This window comes from Corvus kubaryi, unplaced genomic scaffold, assembly GCF_017639235.1.
Source record: "Corvus kubaryi isolate FWS band 111438036 unplaced genomic scaffold, C.kubaryi_AGA036_p1.0 37264, whole genome shotgun sequence".
Classification (NCBI taxonomy): domain Eukaryota; kingdom Metazoa; phylum Chordata; class Aves; order Passeriformes; family Corvidae; genus Corvus; species Corvus kubaryi.
Window position 1 is genome coordinate 3,264,561 of NW_024581079.1, and position 26,093 is coordinate 3,290,653.

At 46.1% G+C, this 26,093-nt stretch overlaps 1 protein-coding gene across 1 annotated transcript; it reads left to right on the plus strand.

The window, feature by feature from the left end:
* The first annotated feature begins 12 nt into the window (after window positions 1–12).
* On the plus strand, window positions 13–26,093 carry EHHADH (enoyl-CoA hydratase and 3-hydroxyacyl CoA dehydrogenase). The gene is made up of 7 exons (XM_042024716.1): window positions 13–120; window positions 7,198–7,301; window positions 8,061–8,233; window positions 9,793–9,904; window positions 10,126–10,230; window positions 16,280–16,621; window positions 23,610–26,093. The coding sequence occupies exons 1-7, from the start codon at window positions 50–52 to the stop codon at window positions 24,878–24,880; spliced, it is 2,178 nt and encodes a 725-aa protein (XP_041880650.1). The 5' UTR covers window positions 13–49; the 3' UTR covers window positions 24,881–26,093.

Below are 26,093 nucleotides of genomic sequence, written 5' to 3' on the forward strand. Positions count from 1 at the left end.
GGCTGGCCCGGGGACACGGGGACACGGGGACACAGCGGGATCGCTCGGCATGGCGCAGTACGCGAGGGGCTCGGCCGTGGCCGTCATCCGGCTCCGCAACCCGCCGGTCAACGCGCTCAGGTACGGCCGGCAGTCCGCGGGGAGCGCCGGGCCGGGGCTGGGGACCCCCTTGTCAGCTGCTGGGGGATTCTCCGATTTCCTTCCTTTTCACCTCATTCCCTCTCTCCGTGCCCGAGTGAGGCTCCGCCCAGTCCCGGGTTGGGGCGGCCGCAGAGAGCCTCAGCCGGGACTTCTACACCGATCGGTACCCGCAGGGGCCCGGGCGGCTCCTTCAGAGGTAGCATGGATCTCGCTTTGCGAACAACATGCTGAACTTTGCCGTAACTTCTGCTCTTTCTTATAATTTCTAGTTGGGGGGGTTTCACAGGAGAGGTGCCAGGCTCAGCAAACTGTACTTTGTCTCATCTCCCCTGGAGGATGTGTAAAAACTTTGCCTATTTCTCATCACCTTCCAGTCTTTAATCAAGGCATTGCTTCAGCAAGACGTAGCACAGCAGCTCAGCCTGGAGTGCCTTCAGAGCTGTTTGCTACGAGTCAATCCTCAGATTTCCTGTTTTGATTGCCTGCCCCACACACTGCTCAGTGCTTGCCTGGCAAATCCCTGCGCTACCCAAGTGTGCTGGGGGGAGAGGGCAAAGGGCTCTGTGGCTATCAGGGGTGGTTCAACAAGTGGAGCTGGGAGCAGGATTAAACCCAGCCAGGGCTGGCAGAAAGCCGTTCATTCGTCCTTTAAAAGCTATTGAGGAATTGACCTCTAAATACTGATCTTGGTCAAGAAAGGCCCCACGCAATCACAAACACAAGCCAGTGAAAAACAAGGTCCGACACCAATCTGTAGGAGCCTCTGAAATTTTAGTTTTTCATGTGCCTTGGAAAGGACTTTCGTGCTTTTGGCTTTGCATTAGATGAGCATTTTAGCTCCTTTAGTTCTGATTAGCATGCAAACCCTTTCTAAGCAGCTGGAGTTGCTCAGTAACAGTGACCACAGTGTCTATTCAGTCTATATTTACAAGCCAAAAAACCCCACTGCAGTTGTGCTTGACTTATAAATTAGAGAGTTTGTTAAAAAGAAGCTCGTAGAGACAAGGCAGAGCATGAAAAGGAGATGAAACATGCTGCTCTTCTGTAGCAAAGCTACAGTGTAGCTGGCACTGCTCACTCTTCTGTTGCAACTTGTTTAGAAGCGCAAATGTTTCCACATGCTCAGGTAATTACCCTGAGAAATTCGGAGTGACTTGGTGAGTTTAGATGAACCACACATGCAGGACTCCCAGAACTGTAGGGTGTAAGACATCCTTTGGACCTCCTGTGCCCAAGACCAGTCTAAGAAAACTTCCAGGCTGTGCTCACAATAAACTTTCAATCCTTACCATGAAAAATACAAAATACAGAGCTAAAGAATCATGGAATCGCTGAGGTTGAAAAGACCTTTAAAATCACTGAGTCCAGCCATCAACAGTAACAGATACATGCTTAAGGAACCTTAACTCCCCTCTTTTGAGAAGTTCTGGAGAAAACCCAAAGTCACTTCTGCCTTTGAACAGCAACAGCACAACAACTTACTTCTTCAGGACAGACCTCTGCTTTTACTGCCCTCTCCTCCTGGCCCTGCAGTGCCCACACAGCAGGGTGTGGTTCTGATACACCAAGGGTGACAGCGTGGTTGTAGTCCTGTTCCCCAGCCCCACGGGGAAGAAGGCAGACCCTGGCACACTTCAGATCCATTGAACTACGGCTTTAGACGTGTCTGTGGTCTTTGGTGGCATGCCAGGGTAATACCTGTTTTAAAAGAGATCCGTAATTCTCACACCCTTGCCATTGGGTAGTTTTTAGCTGAGATCTGACTGCAGCTAGGAAAGGTAGAGCACACTCTGATCCCTGGGTGCTGCTCCTGCTTCTGCACATTTCTGTTCTGGACCACAGGGAGCAGGTTTGTTCCTGCTGTTGGAAATGTTTGACTGCTCAGGCGATAGCAGGCAGTGAAAGTACAGAGAGGAGCCATGTCCTGCAATCCTGAAAATTTCATTTCACAGCAGGCACAAATGCTTTTTAAGACTGGTGAGATTTTGCTGCTGTGCTCCAGCCTCCCCTATCTCTCTCCATTATCCATTTCCCCCCTCCTGGGCCATCACACTGGCCATTAGCACTTTAGAAGCCACTGGTGGGCAGGAATTTGCTTTCTCCGTCTGACACCATCCTCTGCTGTGCAGGTACCTGGGGGGCAGTGCTTTCCTGAGGAATGTATGATGACTTGAGAGTCTGGCAGCAAATTTGGCTCCCACACAGACTCCCCTTTAAGCTAAACGCTCTCTCCACCAGCAGAGGTGGCATGTGCCAAATTTGATTTGTTTGGAGGGTTTTTTCCTGGTTTGCAGAAGTTTAGTATTCAGAGATCTGCATTTATGAGACCATGGCATTGAGAGAAGGGATTTAGATATGCAAAGAACTAGGAGTTTGGGGGAACAGAAAGACAAGACTCACAAAAGAAAGAACTGACTACCTCTTCTCAGCAGAGGCAGGCTGCTGGCACTGGGAATTAGAAGGACTTTAAGGAGTATTTCAACATTTGAGCTGACAAGGGCAGAAAGGCTCCAGGGAGGATAGGAGAGGGCATGCAGTAGGGGAGCTTATGTCTGGGATTCTATGAAGTGTGACAGCGTAACAGATTTGATTGGGAAAGGCTCTCCCTGGCTGCCAGGATTGTCCTTCTGACCATGATCACCATAAAAATCAGAAAATGTAAAGGAGATGAGAGAAGCTGCAGTTTCAGACAGGTAGCAATGAGGGGAGAATGTGATTACACGTGTTGGACTGGATCAGCACCTCATCAGGATGAGACGCAGAGAGAAAATTCTGGGATGAATAAGCATCTGCTCCCTAAAACAACTCTTCTAAAATTCCACCCAAAAGATGCCACTCTGGCTCTGGCCTTAATTTATGTGCAGGACTGTTCAAACTGTATTAGCAATTTGTCACACAACAACGTGTGACAGTAGCTACTACACAGCTGGATCTGACACTGAAGCAAGGGAGAGCAGAGTAGGTAACTCCAGCACATAAGTCCTCAGTTTCAAGTAGGGGATTATGTAATACCCAGCAGTAAGTTCAAAGAAAAACACTGCAGGAAGCTATCCAAAGGAACAGGAGCCTGTGACAGTGGAAGAGCCTGGATTGGTTGTGAGGGATTGGTTATGTGAAAAGGGACATATAGATTCGGGATATACAGGTTCTTTGCAGCTTACTGATCTGAGAAGCTGGCTACGTGAGAACGGGCACATAGACCCTTGCAGCTAGCTGAGCAAGGTCTCATAAGACAATGCCCCACACATCCTGTGTAACCACTGAAGTTACAGAATATTACATGTATCTTGCTCAGTAACTGAACCACCATTGAGTCTTACTGCTGAACTATGGGTTTATTTGCAGAGCCAGCAAGGTTAGGTTTTGGCAGTATAACAATAGACATCTGTGGTTAGAAGGCCAGGGAAAAAGGCAGAACTGCTGACCACGAAAGGGGGTCTAAGGAGGGGTTTAGAATCAGCTTAGTAGACCTGAACCACTTAGAATGCGCCGTTACGAATATGCATGGAGCCTATTATTGACAGTATATAAGGAGCTTTGGTACAATCAATAAATCGGATTCCTGTTGATCACTCATATTGAGCGTCCAGGTTTTCCCTCTATTGTGACAATTGGTTTTGTTCAGGTTTGAGATTTTCAGGTTTTTAAAATTTTTTAGAAGCTGGGAAAAGTACAAAGGGAAAGGCCCAGATCTGCATGTTTTCCATAAACAACATTTTCCACTGTTGGATTCGAGTCTCACTTCTTTAAATGAGACTAAGTAAATTTCCAGGATTCCCTTATATTAGTTTTGGGGGTTTTTTTTAAATGAAAGAAATTCTTTTTCACAAACTCCAGCTAAAATATGAAATAATTTAGGTAAATAGTAAAACCCTGCTACAAATCCAGCACATCACTGTCACTGCAATGAGTTCCATAAAATAAAAACAACCTGGTGTGGTAACCTCCAAGAATATTCTCTTGCTCTGGTGTGCACCTGCTCTTTAACAGCACCTATTTCGAGTTCCTGAGACCTGGAACACTGAGTCACCTTGGCAGACTCACTCTTCTGGCAGTCAAAATAGTATCCATGGTGGAACTGACTACATGGCATGGATGCAGCCTTGGAAAGCATGGAGGGAACTTCTGCATGGTTACTGCTAAATGAATGACAGTGTCACAGTAATGAAATACATATGAAAATTACAGTGACTTTTTGTTTCTTTAATGCTCTAGCAGTTTGAAGCTGGGATTCTCCTGAGTATTTTTATAATTCTACTGCCATATATTCTACTGTGATGCTTTAATTGAAAATTACAACTCCTAGTGCCAGTTATGTGAGTGACAAAGCAATGCAGTCTGTGTGTTGGACTTTGACATATCCAAGGCAAACTTATCACTCCATCTTAGGAAAACAAGAAACTGCAAAAAGTCTGATTTTACTTCCTTTTTACCCTGCAAAAATTCCCATTGGGAAAAAATTATATGGAAGGAGAAGAGATATTTATGCAAGTACCAAATTAAATTATTCACTGGCATAAACAGTCCTGTTGGGTTAATAAAGGTGAGGTAGGGATCAAACTGTGATTTTGTGGCAGCCTTGCTGACTGGTTTTTATTTTGGTGGTAGCATGTTGCTGTAAGTGCTGAGGGCTTGTAACCGATTTCCTCCCTAGAACCTGAACCTTTCCATTTGCTGCAGACAACCCTTCTAGATGGGCACCTTGCATCTGCTGATCACATGCCTGGAACAGACACAGGAATACTGATTGCTTCTTGCCTGTTCCTGACAGAACTGTGCCATTTGTCTATACAATATTTGCAAATTAGTAACTTCACATTTGTTTGGATCATAGGACATCTTTTTTCTCTCTCATTGCACTATGCTTTGTAGAGTGTCAGGACATTTCCTAATGGCTTCTCCTGCAATCTCCCAGCCCCTGGGTGAGTTTGGTATTGCTGTGGCCTGGCTCTCCACTGATGCACAAACAGAACTCCAAGAGCAGCAAGCGTTGGGTGCAGCCTGTGGGTGCTCCTCAAACAGCAGCAACCACAGATATGCCAAGGGGAGGGACATAAAACCCAATTTTTAAACATATTTGAACACATTTAGTGTATAAAATTTGGAAAGATAATAACTCAGAGGGAAAAGGGGTTATATCTGCCACTTCAAGGGAGGCTTCTGCCTTCCTTAGCAGACACCTGTCTTTCAAAACCAAGACAATATTAAAACCCATTTAATGTATAAAATTTGGAAAGGCTTTCATATTCTGCCATGTGGAGCTATGTGCAGTGGAGGGGCCTTTACTGACTCACCTCACAGCTTTACTTTGGCATGGCCAAATTATTCTCATTTTGAGTTTCAGCTTTCAGAACCATTACTAACATCAGACTTCAAAGTTGTCTTTGATGTCTGGGTTGGGCAATTGGTACATAACTGGCTGTTCTCTCTCCAAAAATTACACTTCTCCCAGTCTCTGGTTGTCAGGCCTCAAGGCTCCCACTGACTTTTCTATGTAGCACGGCCTTATCCAGGCAGCAGATGGTCCTGGAGACCCTCCTAGACAGCCCCCCTCAGCCAACAGCCCTGATTTAGAGACTTTGCTAATAGTTTGTCTTTAACTTTTGATTTTGAAGGAGGAATATGCAGAGGTTGGCTGGGATTCCTTCACACAGCTGGTTTACAGGGAGCTCCTTGGGCTCCCAGGTTTCCCTTCTCAGACTATGGGCTCTCACGTGAATGCTGCAAGCATTGTTCTGTAAAAATGTGTGTACATGAGAGTACAATAATGTGGTTTTCATCTGCTTCACAACAAGCTTCCTTTTTAGATGAAATGCCCTCTAATACATAGAGCAACATGCACAAGCTGAGTATGCCTCAGGCCTTTCTATTAGTTCTGTGTAATTAACACTGCTCCTCTCCACTGGGCATCAGCAGAGCTCTGCTCCCTTTTCCTCAGCACCAAGCTTACATGTGGAGCTGGACTAAGGGTTTGGAGAAGGTCTAGGAAGGAAAGCTGGTTTTATAAAGGACTGGGCAAGCATGGATGATACCTCTTGGATATTCCTCCAGCCTCCAACTTCTTGTAGCTCAGATTTTCTGAATCAGAACCATCTCTGCACATCCACACAGGATAGTCTCTCGTAAACTGTGTACTTAAAACAGTGTGTATATAAGTATATTTTAGTATCAAAAAAATATATATATAAAATTTGTATTCATATTTCTATTACTAAAGTGTCAATGCTTCTATTTTTACCTACTATCACTATTGTTACCACCTTCTAAAACAGACTAGGCTCTCCATGTCCATATCCATACAAACACATAAATTAGCTTTAAAGAGGCAAATGCAAAGTGGACATACAGTTGGGTCAGACTTTTTAAATACCTGATTTGAAAAAACACTGTTTATACTTCTACAGATCCATTTTGAAATTCTTCATTAATTCTTTGCTGGCCACATTTACTGCTGGTATCTGCAGAACTACCTGTTCAGATAAGTCAAAACGTGTTCTGTGTAGTGTTTCATGCCCAAATTCCCTTTGACAGGATCCCACACCAGTTTAAGTCTGGACTTTTGTGCAGATCTTCACAAAGTGAAAGTATTATTAACATCAGCAGAGCCTGTGTCAGGTGTTTGAAAGATAACTTTTTTATCCCTAGAGCTCCTTTCAAAAAGTTCTCAGATTGTCAGTGGTTTAGCATTAATTACTTTTAAATTATGCTAAACTGTTTTCTTGAAAATCTGAATGTTTAATTCATGAAGACATTTTCAAACGACATTTCCCTGTGCTACTTGCTGTGGAAACAGCAGTGTCATAGCCTGAAGATGAGTCTCCAGGCAGAGACTGACAGGTGGGCTGGCAGCCTGTTGGGTTTGGGTGCTTGTCCTTTGGAGCAAGAGGGAGACTAAGGACAGGATTCACCTGGAGAGGCTGTGGCAGCAGCCAGGCATGGGGACAGCCTGTGGGACATGGTGCTCCTTTTCACTGGGCTGCTCAGTGTTCCTAGCACATACCTCTTGCAAGGGGGGTGTAGCTGATGGTTACTCACTGAATCTCTATTTTATTTCAGTCTGGCAGTTCTCCAGGCTTTAGAGGATGGGCTGAAGAAAGCAGATGCAGATCCCTCAGTGAAAGCTGTTATGATTTGTGGCGAAAATGGGAAATTCAGTGCAGGTAAGACATCAAACATGGGCTGAGCAGAAGATGAAACACTCTCCACCCGACATATCTGAAGATTCTCTGCCTCATAACACTGCTGACAAAAGTCCCAATTTGGCTGGAAATGGCCACAAGACAGGGTGCTTTGTCTATTTTGCTGTGCCACCATTAACATGCTGGTCATGCAGACAAGCTGGACTGTCCAGGCCAGAAATAAGCTGGTCTGTTCATACTGAAATGAGGGACAGCTGCTCAGCTCCATAACATCCTGGTGCTTCCTCAGTCTCCGAAGCCCTGTTGATGTAAAATCTCTGGACTATTTATTGGTCTAGTGTATGGAATGTACCTGGGGTGGGACAGTGGTGAATAACAGATCTTCTCCAGCTGAATAAACCTGAAAAGCTGGGGAAATTCTGTAGAGCTCTCCATTGCTTGTTAGTAGTAATTTGCAGTTAACTATTCCAGGCTCAATATTACACCAAGGAAGTTTGCAAATTTCTGCAAACTGCAGAAACTGACTGCATGATCCTTACAGTTACTCTGTGTTTTTGTACTCAGCCTTCCCCGGAGCTCTGTGAACAGGATCAAGGACGCAGGGTTCCTTGAAGGTGGTCCCAAAAGGGGTTGATTCCTGTTAACCACTCTCCTGCCAGCAGCACGCTCTGCAAGGACTTGGGCATCTGTGAGCAGCTGCATCCAGTGGCACAGAGGGAAGGGTTGTTCCAGCCACCGCCTTGCCCACTAACTCCCCCTGACCTCTTGGTGCTCCCTCAGGAGCTGACATCCGAGGATTTTCCTCTCCGAAGAGACATGGAGTTGCCCTGGGCCCCATCGTGTCTCTCATCGAAAGCAGCGAGAAGCCGGTGGTGGCGGCCATCGAAGGCGTCGCTTTGGGAGGAGGCCTGGAGGTGGCGCTGGGCTGTCACTACCGCGTTGCACACGCGAAGGTAACACACCCTGCTGGGGTCCTCGGGAGCCAGGTACAGATGGCACGAGCAGAGGGACGGGGTGCCTTCCCTGGGACCCTCTGCCCAGAGGAGAGCGGCTTTATAGCTACAGGATACAACTCGGTGTGCTCAGACATTCTTCACCTACACCACCACCCTTGACGTCTTTCCTGAGCCTTACTAACTGACTAATTTCAAGTCATTTCTAAATATAAAGTTGATTTGTAACTAGTAGGATAAGATGGCTGTGTAGAAGCTTCAGTAACCAAATGTTAATTTGCCCTAGGTCTCATTATCTATATTCTGATGCAGACAGCTGTATCTTACTGACTCATGCAGCGTGACTTTCTCTTATTTATTTTTTTCCCCAGCCCTGTGAATTTTGCACTTCTTTCTGCCCATGGCCTAGTTTCTATAGGTAGTTGAAACTCAGGAGCACTTATGGTTAGATTCCCCATGAGCTCTGTGTCCCCGAGGAGCACTTTGACTGAAAGACAGCTTTAAGAGTCTTCAGGAATTATCTGGCTTTTTTTCTTTAATCCCCTCCTTCAAGGTTCAGGAATGCTGAACCAGCTTGAGCAGTGCCTGTCTCCTTGTAGAGACTCCTCACTGACAGGACCATCCCCTCACTTCTGCAGTGAGTCACTCTCCGTGGCAGTGTGGGTTGCTGTAACAGCATAAAGAGATATTCCACATCATCCTCTGTGCCACCTAAGGTGAGCACCACGGAATCACAGAATCATTAAAGTTGGAAAAGACCCCCAAGATCACTAAGTCCAACCTTTGACCAACTACCACCATTCTCACTAAACCACATCATGAATTGCCATGACTACTGGAACTATAAGTAGTGGTCTTAAAGTAACTCAAAATCTCTTGAAAGCTCAGTAGAAAATGGGCAAACTATTTTTTAAAGGCAACAAAATCTAGATACATTTTTTAAGAGAAGTCCCCCACAGACTTCCTGCTGCCCCTAGCTTACCTGCCATGACTACCAGATGGCAAATGCACCAAGAGGCATTTGAAGGAAGATTAGGGAAGAGTTCAGTGGTGTTCAAAGCCAGGTTAGATGGGGCTCTGAGCAATCTGGTCTAGTGGAAGGTATCCCTGCCCATGGCAGGTAGTGAAACAAGATGGTTTTAAGGTTCCTTCCAACCCCTCACCAAACTTGCAAGAATTAGAGTAGGGAGGTGACAGTTAAGCCAGCATGCCCTCCAATAGTTGGTAACAACTACTTGAAAGCATTATTGACACGTGTCAATCTAGGGAATGCTGTCAGCCCTACAGCCCTCCCCCAGTGCTGTACTAGCACAGAAAATCCTCTGAAAGGTCATGTTTTCCTTGTGCATTTGTACAGAAATCCTTGAAATGGTCAAGTGATTTTTTTTCTTGAATATCTTACGTAGCAAAATGCAGGGATGGAGTTTCTATGTAGAAATTCTGAGGCTTCCTAGAGGAGCAATGTGACTCATATCTACTTGTCTTTCTTCTTTTTTGCTCAGTTTGCAATTACCACTCTTTCTAATCAGATTTTTTTGTTTAATTTTACTTCATTTTAGGCTAGGATGGGTTTGCCAGAGGTCACCATAGGGTTACTTCCAGGTGCTGAAGGCACTCAGCGACTCCCCAGACTGATTGGAGTACCAGCTGCTCTGGATATGATCACTACAGGTGAGTGCTGTGTCTGTATAGATGAACATGGCATTGAGTCCTACCAGCTTGGTCTAAAAAACAGGAATCTTTTACCTGTGTAGCTGCTTGGGTTGTAATTCTACTTGCTTCCACCCATGAGGGGCTAATTATCAGCTGCACCAGTCATTTGATCAGATGGAAAAGAACAAAATTGTCCATCAGGCTCTGCTGTAGTCACCTTATTTCTCTTTTTATGGCAGGAAAACACATTCCAGCAACTGAAGCACTGAAGCTTGGCTTGGTTGACGAAATTGTGGAAGAAAACACCATTGAGGCAGCAATCCGTTTGGCAAACAAAGTGATTGGTGAGGAACAAATTGTAGCAGTGCCAGGAAATAATTGGTGATGTTTCAGGGCTGAAAAGAGTCAGAACAAAGCCCACCAGTTTGTTCCAATTTATATGCTCCATTCTTGAGTTTTGGCATCCACAGAAGATACAATTAATTGCAGAATTTGTTTCCTGTTGTCTGAAGTGAGAAAAATCAAATGCTGAAAAGCTGCAGAAATTCAAGTGAGATTCAGAGAACAGATATACATCAAGTCCTCCTGCCTTTTAATTGTATAGCCAAACTCACATGCTCCTCTGGGATGCTGCACTCTGCAGGTTTTGGGGAGTAAATGCTCTTTCCATATATAGTTCTGGATCCCAGCTGGCGCTGCATGCATCCTGGTTGCACCATCCATACTGGCTGAGCAAAAATAATTTTCTCCCTGTAGTGGAGGGGCTGGCACATCCTCTGCTCAATTTAATGATCCATGGTCTGTAAGTGACTCTGTCCCTAATCCTTTGGGTGCCACATAAATAAAAGGCCTGTGCGGATGGGAGGAATGGGGAGAGATTTTTTCCCCCATCTTAGGAATAACAGAATCAAATTCACTGAAGTTCACTTAGGAAGAGGAACATTCCTTGTGCAGCACGAGGAGCACTGCCTTGAGAGAAAATAGGGCATTTTTCCACTACTGACCTCCTTGTACCTTTGGAACCTGACTGCTGGATTTCATCTAGGGCTCTGTCACTATGAGATGAATGCAGGAAAGCAAAAAACCCTTCCTGCTTTGGTCATATGGCCTTTAGAGGCAATGCTGTTCCAAGCTGGGGTGTTGGTTTTGCTCCTCCAGTTCTCTTCACTACAGACAAGGCCCCTTCTCCATGCTACAAGCTGAGGTAGCTTTGTCCTAGATGACAGTGCACCATATTGTAGGGTGCTTCAAAGAATGGACTGTTCTTAAATATCAGTGTCTTGTATACCTCCCCACACTTTGAGATGTACCAGACAGGTGCCAAGGTATTCTTTGGCTGGGTTTTCTATAGCAGATGCCCTTCCTTCTCACTGTATTCATCCTATGGTATTTTAGGGCTTCATTTTCTAGTCCAGAATCAATGACATAAGCAGTCCTCTTTTCTCTTTCCTGTATGTCATCAGACTAAATATAATTCTTCAGCAAGAGATGGATGATGTATTTCACTGCTGCTTCTAAGAAAAACAAAGGTACCTTGGTTCACTGAGTTTGTCTGGTTTGAATGAGAATTCTGTTTCTCCATCTGTTGGGAGAGCAGTGAAATATTACCACTCTTCTAGGCAAATTAACCCAACAAACAGTGCTCACTGTGATGTACCCTCTGGGCTCTGAATGATGCCTTGCACAAGATCTGTACCAGTACTGATGGCAGCAGCAGCAGTGTGTCATGAAATGAGTAATGGATACATTGCTGGAACTGGCAAACCAGAAAACATTCTGCAGTTCAACAAATGCTATGTGCAATCGGGTGAAGTTTAGATATTTGCATGCTTGTTTCTTCCATGACAGACATTGTGCAGTGGCTGACAGTTGTGAAAGCCAGCTTGGCCTTAGAGGAGACCCTCAGGAAGGAAGCATTGACCACACTATTTCTCAGAGGAACTTGCTTTCTGGAGCTTATATCCACTGGCAAAATCCTGTTCTTTAGCTTCACCTTCTTTGGAAATTGTCAAGCTTCATCTTCTTTGGAAACTGTCACGCTTCATCTTCTTTGGAAACTGTCACTACCAATATTTTTTTTTTTTTAGTTGTATAAGCATACAAGGATCCTGACTGAATATCCAGCAGGTAGCCTGTCCCAGTCTTACTCATTATTAGATTTTCAATCTGTTTATCACTGGTTTGAGTTACCCCAGCAAAAATGAGTAATGTCATTGATGGTGTTTCACATCACACTATATATCAACTCCCACAGGACTTAAAAATGCTTTCAGACTCTTTCCAACAGCTTTACTGGCATTTACAGTACATGTTTTAACAGTGAAAACACTGGTGAGCCAGCTAATCTATTTCTTTCCTGCTTGAAAAATTTCTCATTAGACCCCGCAGAAGACCATGACAAGTTTTGATGCACCATTTACCCTCAGGTTATCTAATAATTTGAAAGATTGGTGTACCCAGAGCCTGTACGTTCCTTTCAAATCCTTCCTTGCTTTGGCCTTTGCCTAAAGTTAATAATATTCCTGTCATACAAAGGCAAGGCAGCACTTCAATTTTTCTCCATCAAGAACTAACAGGGCTGCAGAAGAGATGACAGTCTTGTATAGCTGGTCTGGAGTTTGTTCACAGGGAGTTCTGTTTTCAGTGAATGTTTTTCAGATAATCTTAATAAAACCAAAGAGAATCTACCAAAAAAAAAAAAAAAAAAAGCCATCACAGAATTGCACTGGCTTTGTGTGGCATGCAGCATTTTGTTTCTGATGAGATTTTTTTTAAACATGAAGCTACAACTGCTGACTTCTTACGGAGCAGTCTGGCTAAATAACTAGTTTTGTCACCTCTGGAATTTCTATTCCTGGGAAGGCTGTACAGCAAGATAAGTCTCAAAGAATCAATTCAGAAATAATTTTCTTCTAAAGCTTTCTCAGTGCTGGAGCTGCAGTATCTCATGGCAAGAGATCAGTCTCAAATGACTGCCTTACTGTATCAGGGGTCCTTGATTACTGTTGTGATACACAGCTGACAGAGCTACTTTTATGGCACATTGGGAGAGCATTCTCATCCATACATTTTTATGGATTGTTTCTAATGAAGGACACTTTCAAAAGATGCTCTGAAACAGTAAGTGGGTGTAGGAATACACAGAGGCAATTACTGATTCTGAGTTAGATTTCTCATTGAAAACCAGTATTTATATATTGCAGATAGAAAGTGAGAATAATTCCCTGACCTCTCCAGGCAAACTGGCCTCTCCAGGCTAAAGAAAATATCTTCACTTCTGAAGGCATTTTTTAAAAGGAATAGACAGGAGCTAAATCCTTGGGGACAAGGAGAACATCCTTTCAGTAAATGTGCTTGACAATCACTGCAGTAATCTAAAGTTGCACTTCAGGCTTTTCCCAGCTGATGGCATCACAAAATTGACAAATGGCTGGAACTACTGGTGGCAGGTAGCAGCTTGTAGCTCATCCTGCCCACTTCTTGTTGGCCTGCTCTAGTCTTCCTCAGCTGGAGGAGAAATTGGCTCCCGGCCTCCACACAGCAGACTTTGAAGCTCTCCATATACACCCCTTGTTTTTCTGACCCCATCTGCTGCTCAGAGCAGAGCAGTACCAATGCCTTGCACCAAAGAGCCAAGGAAAATCAGAGCAATTTGGAGTAGCTCAAGTCCCCCAGGTATTAATCTGTGTGGAAAGATGATGAGTTTCTGCCTGTAAGCTACTGGGAGTTGCTGCGGAGGAAGCAGTTGTTCCTTCTGAGGCTCATCAAAGCCAGGGGCGGAACAGATGCTGCTGGTGGGTAATTGCATCCTTGAAATGGAGGCTGGAGGAAAGGCTTTCCCTTAGAGCTGCAAGGCCTGTCCGTGAGTCATCTCTGCCAAGATGCACAACATCAAGACATTTTAATCTCTCCCCAGGGCTCAAGGTTCTGGCTGACACCTTCCTTAGACAGAGGCCTAGCCAAGTGTCCCTTGGATACAAACAGAGTTTGTGAAAGGTCTGACATGGCCTGGACTTGTCTCTGGCAGCCTGAGGGGCAGGGGCCAGGCTCAGCTTTAGTCTTCAAAAATTCACAAGCAGTTCCCTGCATCAGGAAGAACATTAGGCTTGCAATGTCTCTTGCATGTGCCATCCCATAGTATCCCAAGGGTTTACAACTCTGGGATGATACTTCTTTCTTTAAATAACATAATATTTGATACTGTATGCATACATGGTGCATTTGCTGATAGAAATTTTATAGACTTGATCTGCCCTTTGTGTCACCTGGACTACAAACCTGGTAAACAAAGCAGGAATCTGTGTTAGTTCTGTGTGTGGATGAAGCTTTTCCTGCAGCACTGATGTCTGACACTGTTCAGCATCGTCCTGCTGCTTTGCTTTCAGAAATCAAGCTGCACACAGGTGTCCCACACTGATCTCTTCTCCCCAGATTTGGATTCTGGTAATTCTTTCCTGATCATAAAGATGTCCTTTATTCTTATTAGCATTGCAGAAGCTAAGATACTGCACAGAGGTGCTGTAGAAAACCTATTTAGTTTGCAGCTAAAATAAGAGTTTGATTACAGGAGCCTGAGTTACTTTTTTTTAGTCTGAGGAACCGTCTCCTGTCCCCCACCAGTATTTGTGCTTACAGTACTATTTGCTGTCTGAAGACCAAGCCTAAAGGCTCCCAGTGGTATTCCTTTTTTACCAGCCCTTTCCACTGGACGTCATATGAAGTCCCTTGATCTGCCCAGTCTTCCAGCCATCAGTTCAGCTTTCTGGGACAAGCCTGAGCTTTCCCCTTGTGATGGAATATAACCCACTCTTTAAGTCCTAAATAAAGAACTGCAGATAAAGAGCATTTCTGGGTTAAAAACTTAGATTTAAGGAAAAAAATATTCCAAAATAAAGGAACATTATCCTGACTAAAGCCTGCAATACTGGCTGATACAAATTATTTCCACTGTGAATGTGAAAACATTTTTATGAATGCTGATCACAAGGGAAGCTACTTACACAGTGAGTGTTCATCTTTTTGTGCTCACTAAGAGGTTTAATTAAAAAGCCTGCGCTCTGAAGACCTCTATTACAAGAAATCAGTATATTCACTCATCCTGGAAACTTGTATTTCTGTTTCTCCTGTGTTGCTCAGTCTTGGAGGAAGGGCTAGAGTCAGGACCTGTTGTTCCTCAAGCAACCATGCCTGCCATGCTGCCATTATTCCTGCTCTTCAGCATCCTCTGTAGGATTTCCTGAGTTTTCTGCTGGTGCATTGGCACTTCCCTAGCTCAGACAACAGGAAGAGAAAGGGAAGCTGGATGCGATATGCTGCCTTGGAAGGAAGTGTGCCCCTGGGGCACAGCTCATCTAAGAGGCCAGAGCAATGAGACACTGTCCCCAGAGAGCTTCAGCAGAAGGTTCTCAGCCCACCACTGGACTTTGGTGGCAGTCCTGGCTGCTTCTGGGAACAGCACTAGCAATCCACACAGTGCCATGCTACAGTTAATGATCTGGATATGGCTGTGATGACAGCAGGGTCATTGTGAGAATGTTTCAGTCTCAAGGGAATACGTCCCAAACTGCTGATCTTGTTCCTCCACAGTCTTTACTGAGCAAGCTGCCATTACGAGCAGAGGAACACCTGAGTATGGCCAGGTCTATGCTTAGGAAGAAGACAGAATTTTGGCATTTGAAATGTAACTAAGTTCTCTCAATTAAAATCCTTTCTAGGTATCACCATAGCAACCTCTTCTGTAATGAACTTCACATATTTCTGTGGCTGCTTGATTCATCCCTTGCTGACACAAACATGAACTCTCCCTTATTCATTTGCTGCCCAACTCATGCTGAGTGAGGTCTCCTCTTGGTTAGTCCCAAAGTGAATTGAGGGGCTCGTTTGGTCAGGGAAGAAGCCAGGGTGTGTTTTCCACTCTCTTGTCAATGTCTGGGTCAGGACTCTGGCTGGAATGCCTCTGGCTAAGTGTCAACTGGGTCCTGAATACTAAACAACACTGGAGGAAAACTTCATTACTGAAGCTTATAGAAAGACCCGTATGAATGTGGCAGCTGGGACTGTAGAGGGAAAGAACTGGAAAGCCAGGGCACTCCGAAGCTGAGAAAAGGAAGGAGAGAATTACTTCTTTGAAAAGGAAGTCTTACTTTTTTTGAAGCCTGAGAAGGGACTTGAAAAATCGTAATTGTCAGAGCAAACAGAGATAAGGAGAAATGTCAGATGCTTTAGTTCTAGGCCCAGATCACTGTGCCATGCAAGCCCTAATACAGTGGGAATTGGAGAAGAGGCAGACTGCCTTCCCAGCCTGTGGAAAAGGGTGGAAATCTGTAGTCTGGAAAGACTACATCTGAAAAGATGCGGATGCTTTGTTCTGTAACTCCACTTCTCTCCCCCCAGGCCAGCCCCTGGAACCCCGCAGGCTCAGCCTGAAGCCAGTTCCCAAGCTGCCCAACATGGAAGCGTTCCTGCGAGAAGCTCTGGTGAAGGTGAAGCGACAGGCGCGGGGGTGCCTGGCTCCGGAGCTGTGCGTCCAGGCCGTGCGGGCCGCCACCGAGAGGCCCTTTGCCGAGGGCGTGCGGCGGGAGCGGGAGCTGTTCGGGCTGCTGCTGAGCTCGGGGCAGGCCCAGGCGCTGCAGTACGCGTTCTTCGCCGAGAGAGCCGTGCGCAGGTGGGCAGCGCCCGGCGGAGCCTCCTGGAGCAGCGCTGCCCCGCAGCCCGTGCGCAAGGCAGCCGTCATCGGTAAGGGCACGGAGCGGCCGCACCGCGCACAGCCGGCAGCGGGGCTGGGCGAGCCCGGCAGCCACCCGCACCCGTCCCACCCACAGATACTCCACACGCATCGGCGCAGCTGTCACTGCATTGGGAAGCTCCAAATGCAGATGGCAGCTCGCGTGCCACTAGATTAGTAGGTGATGCCTCCTCTTCCTTTGGAAGAATAGCTTCACTTCAGAGACAGCTTCGTGTGCGGACCATCAGCAGTCTGCTCCCTTTTAAACACCGAGACCGGGCTTTGCTCCGTGCTAGGAGCAGGGCTGTAGGAAATTCTCCTCCTCCTGGTCTAGTTCTGTACTGCAAGTGTATGTGCGCAGAGTCACTCAGGGATGTATTAATACAAAAATGTTTTGACAGCTGCATTTTAAGAAGATTTCATCTCACTGGGATCCACTCCTGCCATTTTGTAGCCCAGCAAGATAATGCCTTCATTAATTTTTTATAAGAGCAATTTAAGTAAAACCTTCGATGCACCGCTGAGATTTTAAAAAAAATCTTACAGCTCTAGCTGTTGATAGTAGCACTCAAAAATGGTTAGACAGGGAACTTGGAGAACTTGGAAAACATCCATTCTGTTTCAAGGGAATCTCATCAGATCAACACTGCTTTTTTCCTGGGTGCTTCTCAGGGCTCTTGAGCTGTCTGACAACTCATTTTAGGCCATAGAGATTTTTTTGGAAGTTCTGTTCTCTTCATTAGCTGCCATGCCATATTTTTAATAGCAATGGGTTTTTAAACATCACTCCACAAACCCTGTGAGAAGGATATGTGGCTGTTAAAGCATTCAGGTAAAGAGGCATTAATTATTACCAGATTTATTCTATGACTTGAAGAGCACAGAAGTTTGGACACACACTTTTGTCAGTCTCCGACAGGTCAGTCCTACAATGTGTGCTTTGACAGGAGGGCTTGTGTTGGAGTTTGTGGGAATGCCCAGGTGGGACATTCTCTGCTCTGTGCTGCTAAACCATGGCAGAACAACACCCTTGCAAAGACCTAATCACAATGACAGTTTAGCCAGAAGGGCTGTTAGAGCTGAGCTGCCTATTTTGGAGCTGTAACTGAGCTAGAGGGAATTCTGAGGACAAACGCAACCTCTATTTGAAAGTTTCTAATAGAAACATAACCTGTCTTTTACTTCCAAAGAGAATTGGCTGGGCTGCATGTCTCTTCCATTGGATTACGTATTTGCCACTCATCTCTGCATAGATTTCTGAATTCTGGTCTGAAATTGCCCCAGCCTCACCCCCAGGTTTCAGTGTTTTCATAGCTGATTACAGACAACACTCAAGTTAACTCCTGCAGAACAAATAAGTGCTTTGATACTTCTGCTTCAGAGCACAGTCTGTCACACTCTGGTCATTTTAATGACCCGGAACTTTCCCAAATTTTTCAACACTGCATAAAACGTGCATAGCCAAAGTGGGAACAGCATCCCAGGAGTAATTACACCAAGACCAGGTACCAAGGTGTTTCTTCCTTGCTCCTGCTTCGTATGCCCAGGATAACAGGCAACCTTCATGTTAGCCATGTTCAACATATCCAGTTAATTATCTACTGGCAGGGAGCAGCTGCACCCCAGGGATGGGGAGCCAATGGCAATAACAGGGGGCAGAACCACAGAATCCTTGAGGCAAGAAGGCACCTCTGAATGTCATCTTGTCCAACATATCTACTCAAGTGGGGTCACCTAGAGCCAGTTGCTCAGGACCATGTCAAGACAGCTCTTGAACAACTCCAATGATGAAGACTCCACAACTTCTCTAGGAAACCTGTCTCACTAAAAAGAATGGTTTGCTTATGTTCAGATGGAGCTCCCATGTTTCAGCTTGTGCCCCTGACCTCTGGTTTTATCACCAGGGGCCACTTGAGCCTGGCTCCATTTTCTTTACCAGGTACCTTTCTCTCAGGTGTTTATATATACACAGGTGAGATCCCCCAAGCCTTCTCTGTGCTGAAGTCACAGCTTGCTCAGCCCTCCCTCATGAGGCATACTCCAGTCCCTTAATCATCTTATTTGCCCTTCACTGAACTCACTCCAATCACTCTTGCTCTGGGGAGCCCAGAAGTGGACCCAGCACTCCAGCTATGGTCTCACCAGTGCCACGTAGAGAGGCAGGATCACCTCCTTCAGGGTTCCAGCAAGACCCCTCCTGCTGTAGCTCCAACACCATTAATCTTCTGTGCCACAAGGTCATATTGCTGCTCAGAGTCAACCTGGTGTCCACCAGCACTCCCAGACCCTTTCCTGGGGAGCTGCTTTCCAGCAGCCAGCCCCCAGTATGCACCATTCCTCCCCACACACAGGACTTTACACTTCCCCGTTCCCGAAGATCCTGCCCACCCATTTCTGCCTCTGGATGGCAGCACAACCTACTGCTGCATCAGTATTTACAGTAACTGGGCAAGGCAGGCAGGGCAGGCCCAGAGATCGTACAGGTGATCAAGCAGAGTTCCCAGGATGATGAGGGTCCAAGCTAAAGGTGGGAAGCCAGTCTGCAGGCTGAGGTCTGCATCAACAGTAGCCATAGCCACAGTAAGCCACCAGAACTCCTCCAAGGAAGCTTAAGAAGAGGCTACAAGCCCAGGTCTGAGCTTAAATGGGGCTCAGAGGCAATGGACAGTGCAGGTGGGTGGAGGGTCCAGGTGTGGCTGGTCAGGGACATTAAATCCCATCAGTGCACTCAGGGCCTTGACACTCAGCCAGACTCCAGCCCTTGCTGAATCACTGCTCCCATTACACAGCCCTATATCCCACCAGTAGAGCTTGCTTTCCTTATGCTCTTGTTCATGTCGTATTTCATTTTGTGTGACTTCTCTTATCTTGGAGGTTCTTGAACACCTCCTTTTAGCTCTGAATCCCACACCAAAGTGTCAGTGCTTTCTATCACTTCTTTCTGCACCTTGTTGTGCTTTTTTTCCTTCCTCTGGAAGGTTTTCCTCCTATTTTGCCTTTTCATATAAGTAAAATTGTGAGTCCATTAGAGACAGGCAGAGAACATGCCAAAACAATTGAATTTTTTCTTTCAGGCTACTGTAACAAAAAGTCATTCTCCAGCCAGTACAATGCTCTACAGTATTTTGTAACTTCATGTGTTTGATCTGAAGTACATCCTTGCAGCACCAGAAACCAAAATCCTAGGCATGAGGGACTGACACCTTTTAAAATAGCGCTGCTCATCCATGCAAGTATTGAGTCTACCTAGGTGACCCAGGGCCTCTCTATTTTCACTGCAGAGAGGAGGGCAGTCAGAGAAAGATGCTGCCTCAGTTTAGGCTCCTCAGAAGTCGTGCAGACCCCACTTTCCCACAGACAGTGCTGTGCTGTTTCACACACTAAACCCATGTTGCATTGTGCTGCTGCTTCCATCTCTTATTGCTGCACTGTGGGAAGATCATGTTGATTTTTTTCATGTTGACTTTTTGTTTCATTTGCTTCTGTTGTTTGAACTCTTGGCTCCCACCTCTTTTTACTTGCTCTGGTTCCTCAACACCCAGAAAGAAGGTTCGTTTCTCTGTGTCCCTTCCAACTGCATCTCCCCACAGCTCTCTGCTTGCCTGGAGTATCACATCATTTCTGCTTGAAACTGAAACAGAGAAAGCAGCAGCCCTGGCCTGCAGCAGCCCGTCACTGCCAATTGCTTATTATTGTTTTTATCAGGAAAACCGGAACAGTCCTTGCATATTTTTACCAATCTATAAAGGATTATTTTCATTGCTAGGCATTTTAAGGTCCAAATATTCATTATAGTTCAGAGTTTTTTCCACTGATCAGTATTTCTGTAGTGTGTATGACTGTACGTGATCTCCCTTGTACATATTTCAAGTACTTTTGTTTTGAAATTTGTTTTTAAAATCCTGAAATTAATTTTGTATGATTTTTCGTATTCTAAGTACATCACGTGACAGATCAATAATTAACCATCATTATTCACTCAGCTTGCCCAGCAAATGGATTTGTCATACCCATATTTGGCCTGAAATTACATATGCACAAGTGTAGTTTTGATTATATGTCAAAGCTTCATTTCACAATAAAAGACCAGGAGCAGGATGGCTGGGCACCGTTCTTGCTCCTGAAGCAGATTTCAGTCTTTTTTGGAAAGATGTGCCTTGGACATGAAAATAAGTCGCCTGCATGGAAGATGAGAATATAGGGTTTTTCCTGGTTTGGGGGAAGGGAGAACACTGTTGAGTAAGAAAATGGAGCATACAGCAGAAATTCTGGAGTAGTTCCTCACCGTGTTTCAGTCTGCGTGATCTGAGCTGTGCATAAGACATCTCCCTTCCTCTTTCTTCCACAGCCCATGTAAGGCCTAATGATCCCCTACCATTCTTTCTGCTCTAACATATTCTTCCCCAAGATCACTTGGCTTTCTGAATTGTGAAAGAGGAGTCCTCAGAAATGTCTCTTTCCCTGCTAGATAGCCAAAGCTCTCCTTAGTTTTATAGCCCAATTTTAGAAAATATTTCCAGGGGAATCATGCTGTGCAAGCTCTAATGTAACAAACCCCTTGGGGCTTTCATTACTCTCTCTGCCAGCTTCATTAAACATCATTTCATACAGGCCATTGCAGAGTTCTGTAGGAAGTTGAGACAGCTTTTCTAGGTCAGAAACAAGCTTGGCAAGCTCATATCTTATCTATGAGCCTGTTCCCGTGGCCTAGAAAGTGTAGTACTACAAGCAAGTGTGCCTGCCTCTCACAGGATGGCAAAAACCTACATGGAGTACTGATGATGAAAGCAACCAGGGGAACCACCTGGCACCACTGCAGAGCTTCCCTGGGAAAGAAGCCTGGGGAACATCTGCTCACAAAAGAGGCTTCGATTTAGGAGAAGCCAGTGTGTTCATATGGGAAGAGAACTACTAACATTTCAGTCGCGAGACTGAAGCTGGGAGGATCAGGAGAGGGTAAGACCTAGGACGTGTGGAGAGCTTGGAAATTCTAGAGAGAAACTCCAGGCCTCCACCATGGAAAGGAAGAGACTTCAAGAGGGAGCCATGTGGAACTTGCAAACACTTCAGCTTGATGTCTAAAGAGAGCCTGACAGATGGGGCTGGGTTTGGGGGTGAGTTACCCTCCTGCACTGCAGGAAGAAAGCACCTCATTGTAGCTCTCCAAAGACAGGGAAAACCTGTCCCTGATTGTACCTGCTCCCGCATCACAGGCTCTGGAGAGTGAGCACAGTGGGAGGAGCTACTCATGTTCAGGTTTTTTCAGTCAGCAAACCAGAGACACTGAATTACTAAGAGCTGATTCATGTTATTCTAGATTTATTTTCAAATTAGTTTCCAGCAGAACTTGATTATGAAGTAGCAAATCTAATTTCCTAGAAAGGGACTTCAGCACTTGCTTGGGAGTGTAATGATGGTTTGTAAGCAGGCTGCCAGTTAGTGATGCCAGTAAAAACTATCTTCTGGTGGCTAAGCAGGGAATATTTGAAATGTCTTGTGTGCACACAAGCTGAAGGTGGGCAGAACTAAATCAAGAGTGTGTAGCATGCAGGAAAAACATCCTACCTTGTCTGACCTTGGTTGTTGGAACTTGTTTAAATGATGACATCATTTCAGCCCTTCTTTACAAAGCTGCTTTAGACAAAATTTTTAATCCCCTTGTTTCTGTTTATTTGTTTAGCTGACTTTCATTTGTAAACCTGAGATTAAAAAAATCATTTTTACAGAATTATAACAAACCTATACTTTTTCTGGTTGCTGCTTTATTTAGGATATTAATAATCCTCCCATTCAGAGGCTTCGCACTTTCAAAGCTGGTAAAATTGTGCTGACCTTCCCTCACTAGTTTGTATTAATTTAGTTGGAAAAGCCTCCACTGTGGGAGAGCAGGATCAGTGGTGTGGGTTGTGTGTCACAGGAAAGCGCAGCTTCATTTAATGTCACAGAGGGCAGAGCTGGTGCAAGGGATCAAGCCAGTAATCTCTACACTGGGATTCCTGGGGGTATGAGCAGGCGGAAGCACATTTATGGATCTTGGAGGAAAAAATTACAGTGTGAATGGATTCTCAGTTACAGGAATTCTGGGCAAGAGCCTTAACTGTGTGGTTGGACAAGGAAGACTGACTTTGGGAATCTCCAGAAGGAGGACTTGAAGAGTTCCTGGTGAGCGGAGATGCCTGATATAAAGTGAACAGCAGGCAAAAGGCTACTGCTGTGCCACCGTGATTTAAAAGGAGAGAGAAGATGTTGAAATCTAGATTAAGAGCACTGCGTTAGTTCCATCCTGTTTGACCTGGCACTGAGAGACACACAAGATGTTAGAGACAAGGTTTAGAGCAGATCAGCATCCAAGTCTTTACAGAAATAGCAGCCGAATTTTTTTTTGCTCCAAAGATCACGCAATGAAGCGCAGAGGGAGAAAAGGAGGGAGACAAAGAGGAAGCTTGGAAGGACGAGGGAAAAACCAACTCTTTGAACTTTGCCGGTGTCAGAATCTCTGGGGGGCGGGGTGGTGTATCTGCTGAATGCCCATAACAGACCATCTCACAGGAACAGTGAGGCACTGATACCCTAAGGGAGAGGCTTGCTTTGAACCTGCCTGCAGAAGGTGGTAACAGGGTTGCAGCTGTTACTCAGTGCTTTTCTCTTTGGTCCTCAGGTTCTCACTCCTCAATGATCCTGGTTTCCATAGGTATAAAACTTTGCAGAGAGAAGACATGAATCACACGGTCTGTGCACACTGGGTGAATCCCACTGGAATTTTGTAAGCTTGTGAGGATACTAACTTACCTTTGTGCGACCTCTTTTCAAACATTTAGGCTCACTGAAAGAGCAAATTCACCTTCCTTTTTCCCAGTCTTCAATATCTGTTTTCTATGTGTGCACTACTTGTTTTCCAGAGGCCTCCACTTTTTATCCTGGAGATACAAAGGAAATGCTACTGTCAAGAGATTAATTTTCTCTTCATAGTCTTTGATTCTATCTCACTTTCATCCCTAGGGCTGGGAACAATGGGCCGAGGCATTGTGACTTCTCTGGTTAAAGCCAACATACCTGTGGTAGCCCTGGAGCAGGATCTGGAGTATCTGAACAAGGGAAGAAAGGCTGTGATGCTCCTTTTGGAACATGAAGCTATGAAAATGGAAGGGGGTGCCCAGACCCTGGATTTCCATAACCCTGCACGTCTCCAGTTCACTGTGGACTTTGATCTGTTGTGTGATGTAGACCTAGTCATCGAGGCTGTGTTTGAGAACATGGCGCTAAAGAAGGAAATATTCCACAAGCTGTCAAAGATCTGCAAGCCAGGGGCCTTGCTGTGTACAAACACATCAGCCCTGAACATCGACGAAATAGCTTCTGCCACGAACCGCCCACAGCAGGTCATTGGTACCCACTTCTTCTCCCCTGCGCACGTGATGAGGCTGCTGGAAATCATCTATGGCCGCCACACATCCCCCACCGCCATCGCCACTGCTATGCAGCTGGCCAAAGCCCTGAAAAAAGTCGGAGTGGTGGTAGGGAATTGCTTTGGGTTTGTTGGGAATCGCATGATGTTTCCGTACATACAACAGGCAGTTTTCCTTTTAGAGGAAGGAAGCCGACCAGAAGTGGTAGATCAGGTTCTTGAAGATTTTGGGTTTAAGATAGGCCCTTTCCGCATGTCTGACCTTGCCGGGCTGGATGTGGGCTGGAGGTCTCGGAAGGAGCAGGGCCTGACCGGGCCGTCCCTCGCTGCGGGCACGCCGGCCCGGCAGCGGCACGGCAAGCGCTACAGCCCCCTGCCAGACCTCCTGTGTGAGCAGGGCCGCTTCGGCCAGAAAACCGGCAAAGGCTGGTACCAGTACGAGAGGGCCGGGGGCAGGACAGCCACGCCAGACCCATGGCTCCACGACTTCCTGTCCCAGTACCGAGACACCCATGGCATCCAGAGCCGCTTCATAGACCAGGAGGAAATCCTGGAGCGGTGTTTGTTTTCCCTTATCAATGAGGGGTTTGCCATCCTGGCTGAGGGAATAGCATCAGGCCCAGAGCACCTGGATGTCATTTACATCAATGGCTACGGGTGGCCGAAGCACAGGGGTGGCCCCATGTTCTACGCCTCCACCGTGGGGCTCCCCCGCGTGCTGGCTAAACTGCAGAAATACTCTGAGGCCCACCCTGACGTGCCCGGGCTACGGCCCAATGCCTTTCTGAAAAAGCTGGTGGCTGTGAGGAGCCCCCCCCTCAAGGAGTGGATGTCCTACCTCAGCCACCAGAGCCCCAAGCTGTGACTCCTCTGGTGGAGGCTGATCTCATGAAACCGGTGCTTCAATTGCACTGTCTCTTCCAATCAAACCCAAAGTGCTACAGGCCCCTAAACAAAGCCACGGGCCTTCCTGGGCCTTTGCAGGGAATAACTTTGGCCGATGATTGATCTCATTTCCCCACGTGCTGCAGGCCACCACTGCCTTCATCCATCCTTCTCTCCCAGCCCCAGCCTCACCCACTGTCTTCCCACACTGCTGTGTAAAGGCCCATCTCATTTTGCACTGCCTGCAGGTCATCACAGCTGTACTCCTCTCCCAGTCTGCCTCTGGGGAAGGCAGGGAGCAGCATTTACAGCCACAATGCAAATCATGGCTGGAGCCAAGAAAATTACAATCACAATTCACCCAAGACTTGCCAGATCTACCAAATCCTGTCTGCAATCTACTTCCCAGTTTGTTTCAGCTCTTTCCTGAGCAGCCACCTCTCCTCAATTCCCTGGCTCTTCTGCAGCCAGCCAGCTGGAACTTGCTCCCTTCCTGCTGCTGAGGGACAGATGGCACAAAGGTGCAGCACCTTCAGAGGTAAAGTCAAATGAAGTGGAGAGAGCAGGTCTGGGCAGAGAGCAAGGGGCAGTCCCTTGCTCCCCCCTGGTACTGTCTCTTCTCCCTGCTGCAGAGGAGGCTCTAATAAATGCCAGAAAAGCCACAAATACCTCAACCTGACTAACCTGCCCTGTGGTGTTGGCTCACGACTGGCTTTCTGCATCCAGACTCCATCCTCTGTTGCCATTATCCCCACCTGGCTTTGTCCAAGCAGAAACATCTTCTGGCATCTCTTCAGTGTGGAAATGTGTTGCCATCACTCCTTGCATCTTGCTTGACTACACCTAGCAGGTCTTGGGGCTCTACAGGCTCTAATTGACCAGCTTGAAACACAGCCTGTCACTGACCGGGTTTTCACATGGGCAGAGGGTGCGCTGAGAAGGGCACAGCACAAGAGCTGTGCAGGCAGGGACACTGCTGCAGGCAGGCAGGGAGGTGGCAGATCTCTAGCAAAGGGCAGAGCAGAGGGAGTGGGAGCCAAACTAGCTCCAGACTTGATGCTTTGGGACAAAGTCTCCCATTTCACATGTATAGTGAATGTATTGTCCAGTCTGGTGTGGTCATATTCCCTTCTCAGGTGCATGGAATGTTTAACTTTTGATTTTAATTTAATAAAACTACTTTGATTATCTAA

Bases quoted from the DNA above. Each gene is read 5' to 3' on its own strand.
- EHHADH (XM_042024716.1), top strand. From the start codon at position 50: ATGGCGCAGTACGCGAGGGGCTCGGCCGTGGCCGTCATCCGGCTCCGC. The intron at 121-7,197 runs GTACGGCCGGCA...ATTTTATTTCAG, and splicing joins CCGCCGGTCAACGCGCTCAG to TCTGGCAGTTCTCCAGGCTT. The intron at 8,234-9,792 runs GTAACACACCCT...ACTTCATTTTAG, and splicing joins ACCGCGTTGCACACGCGAAG to GCTAGGATGGGTTTGCCAGA.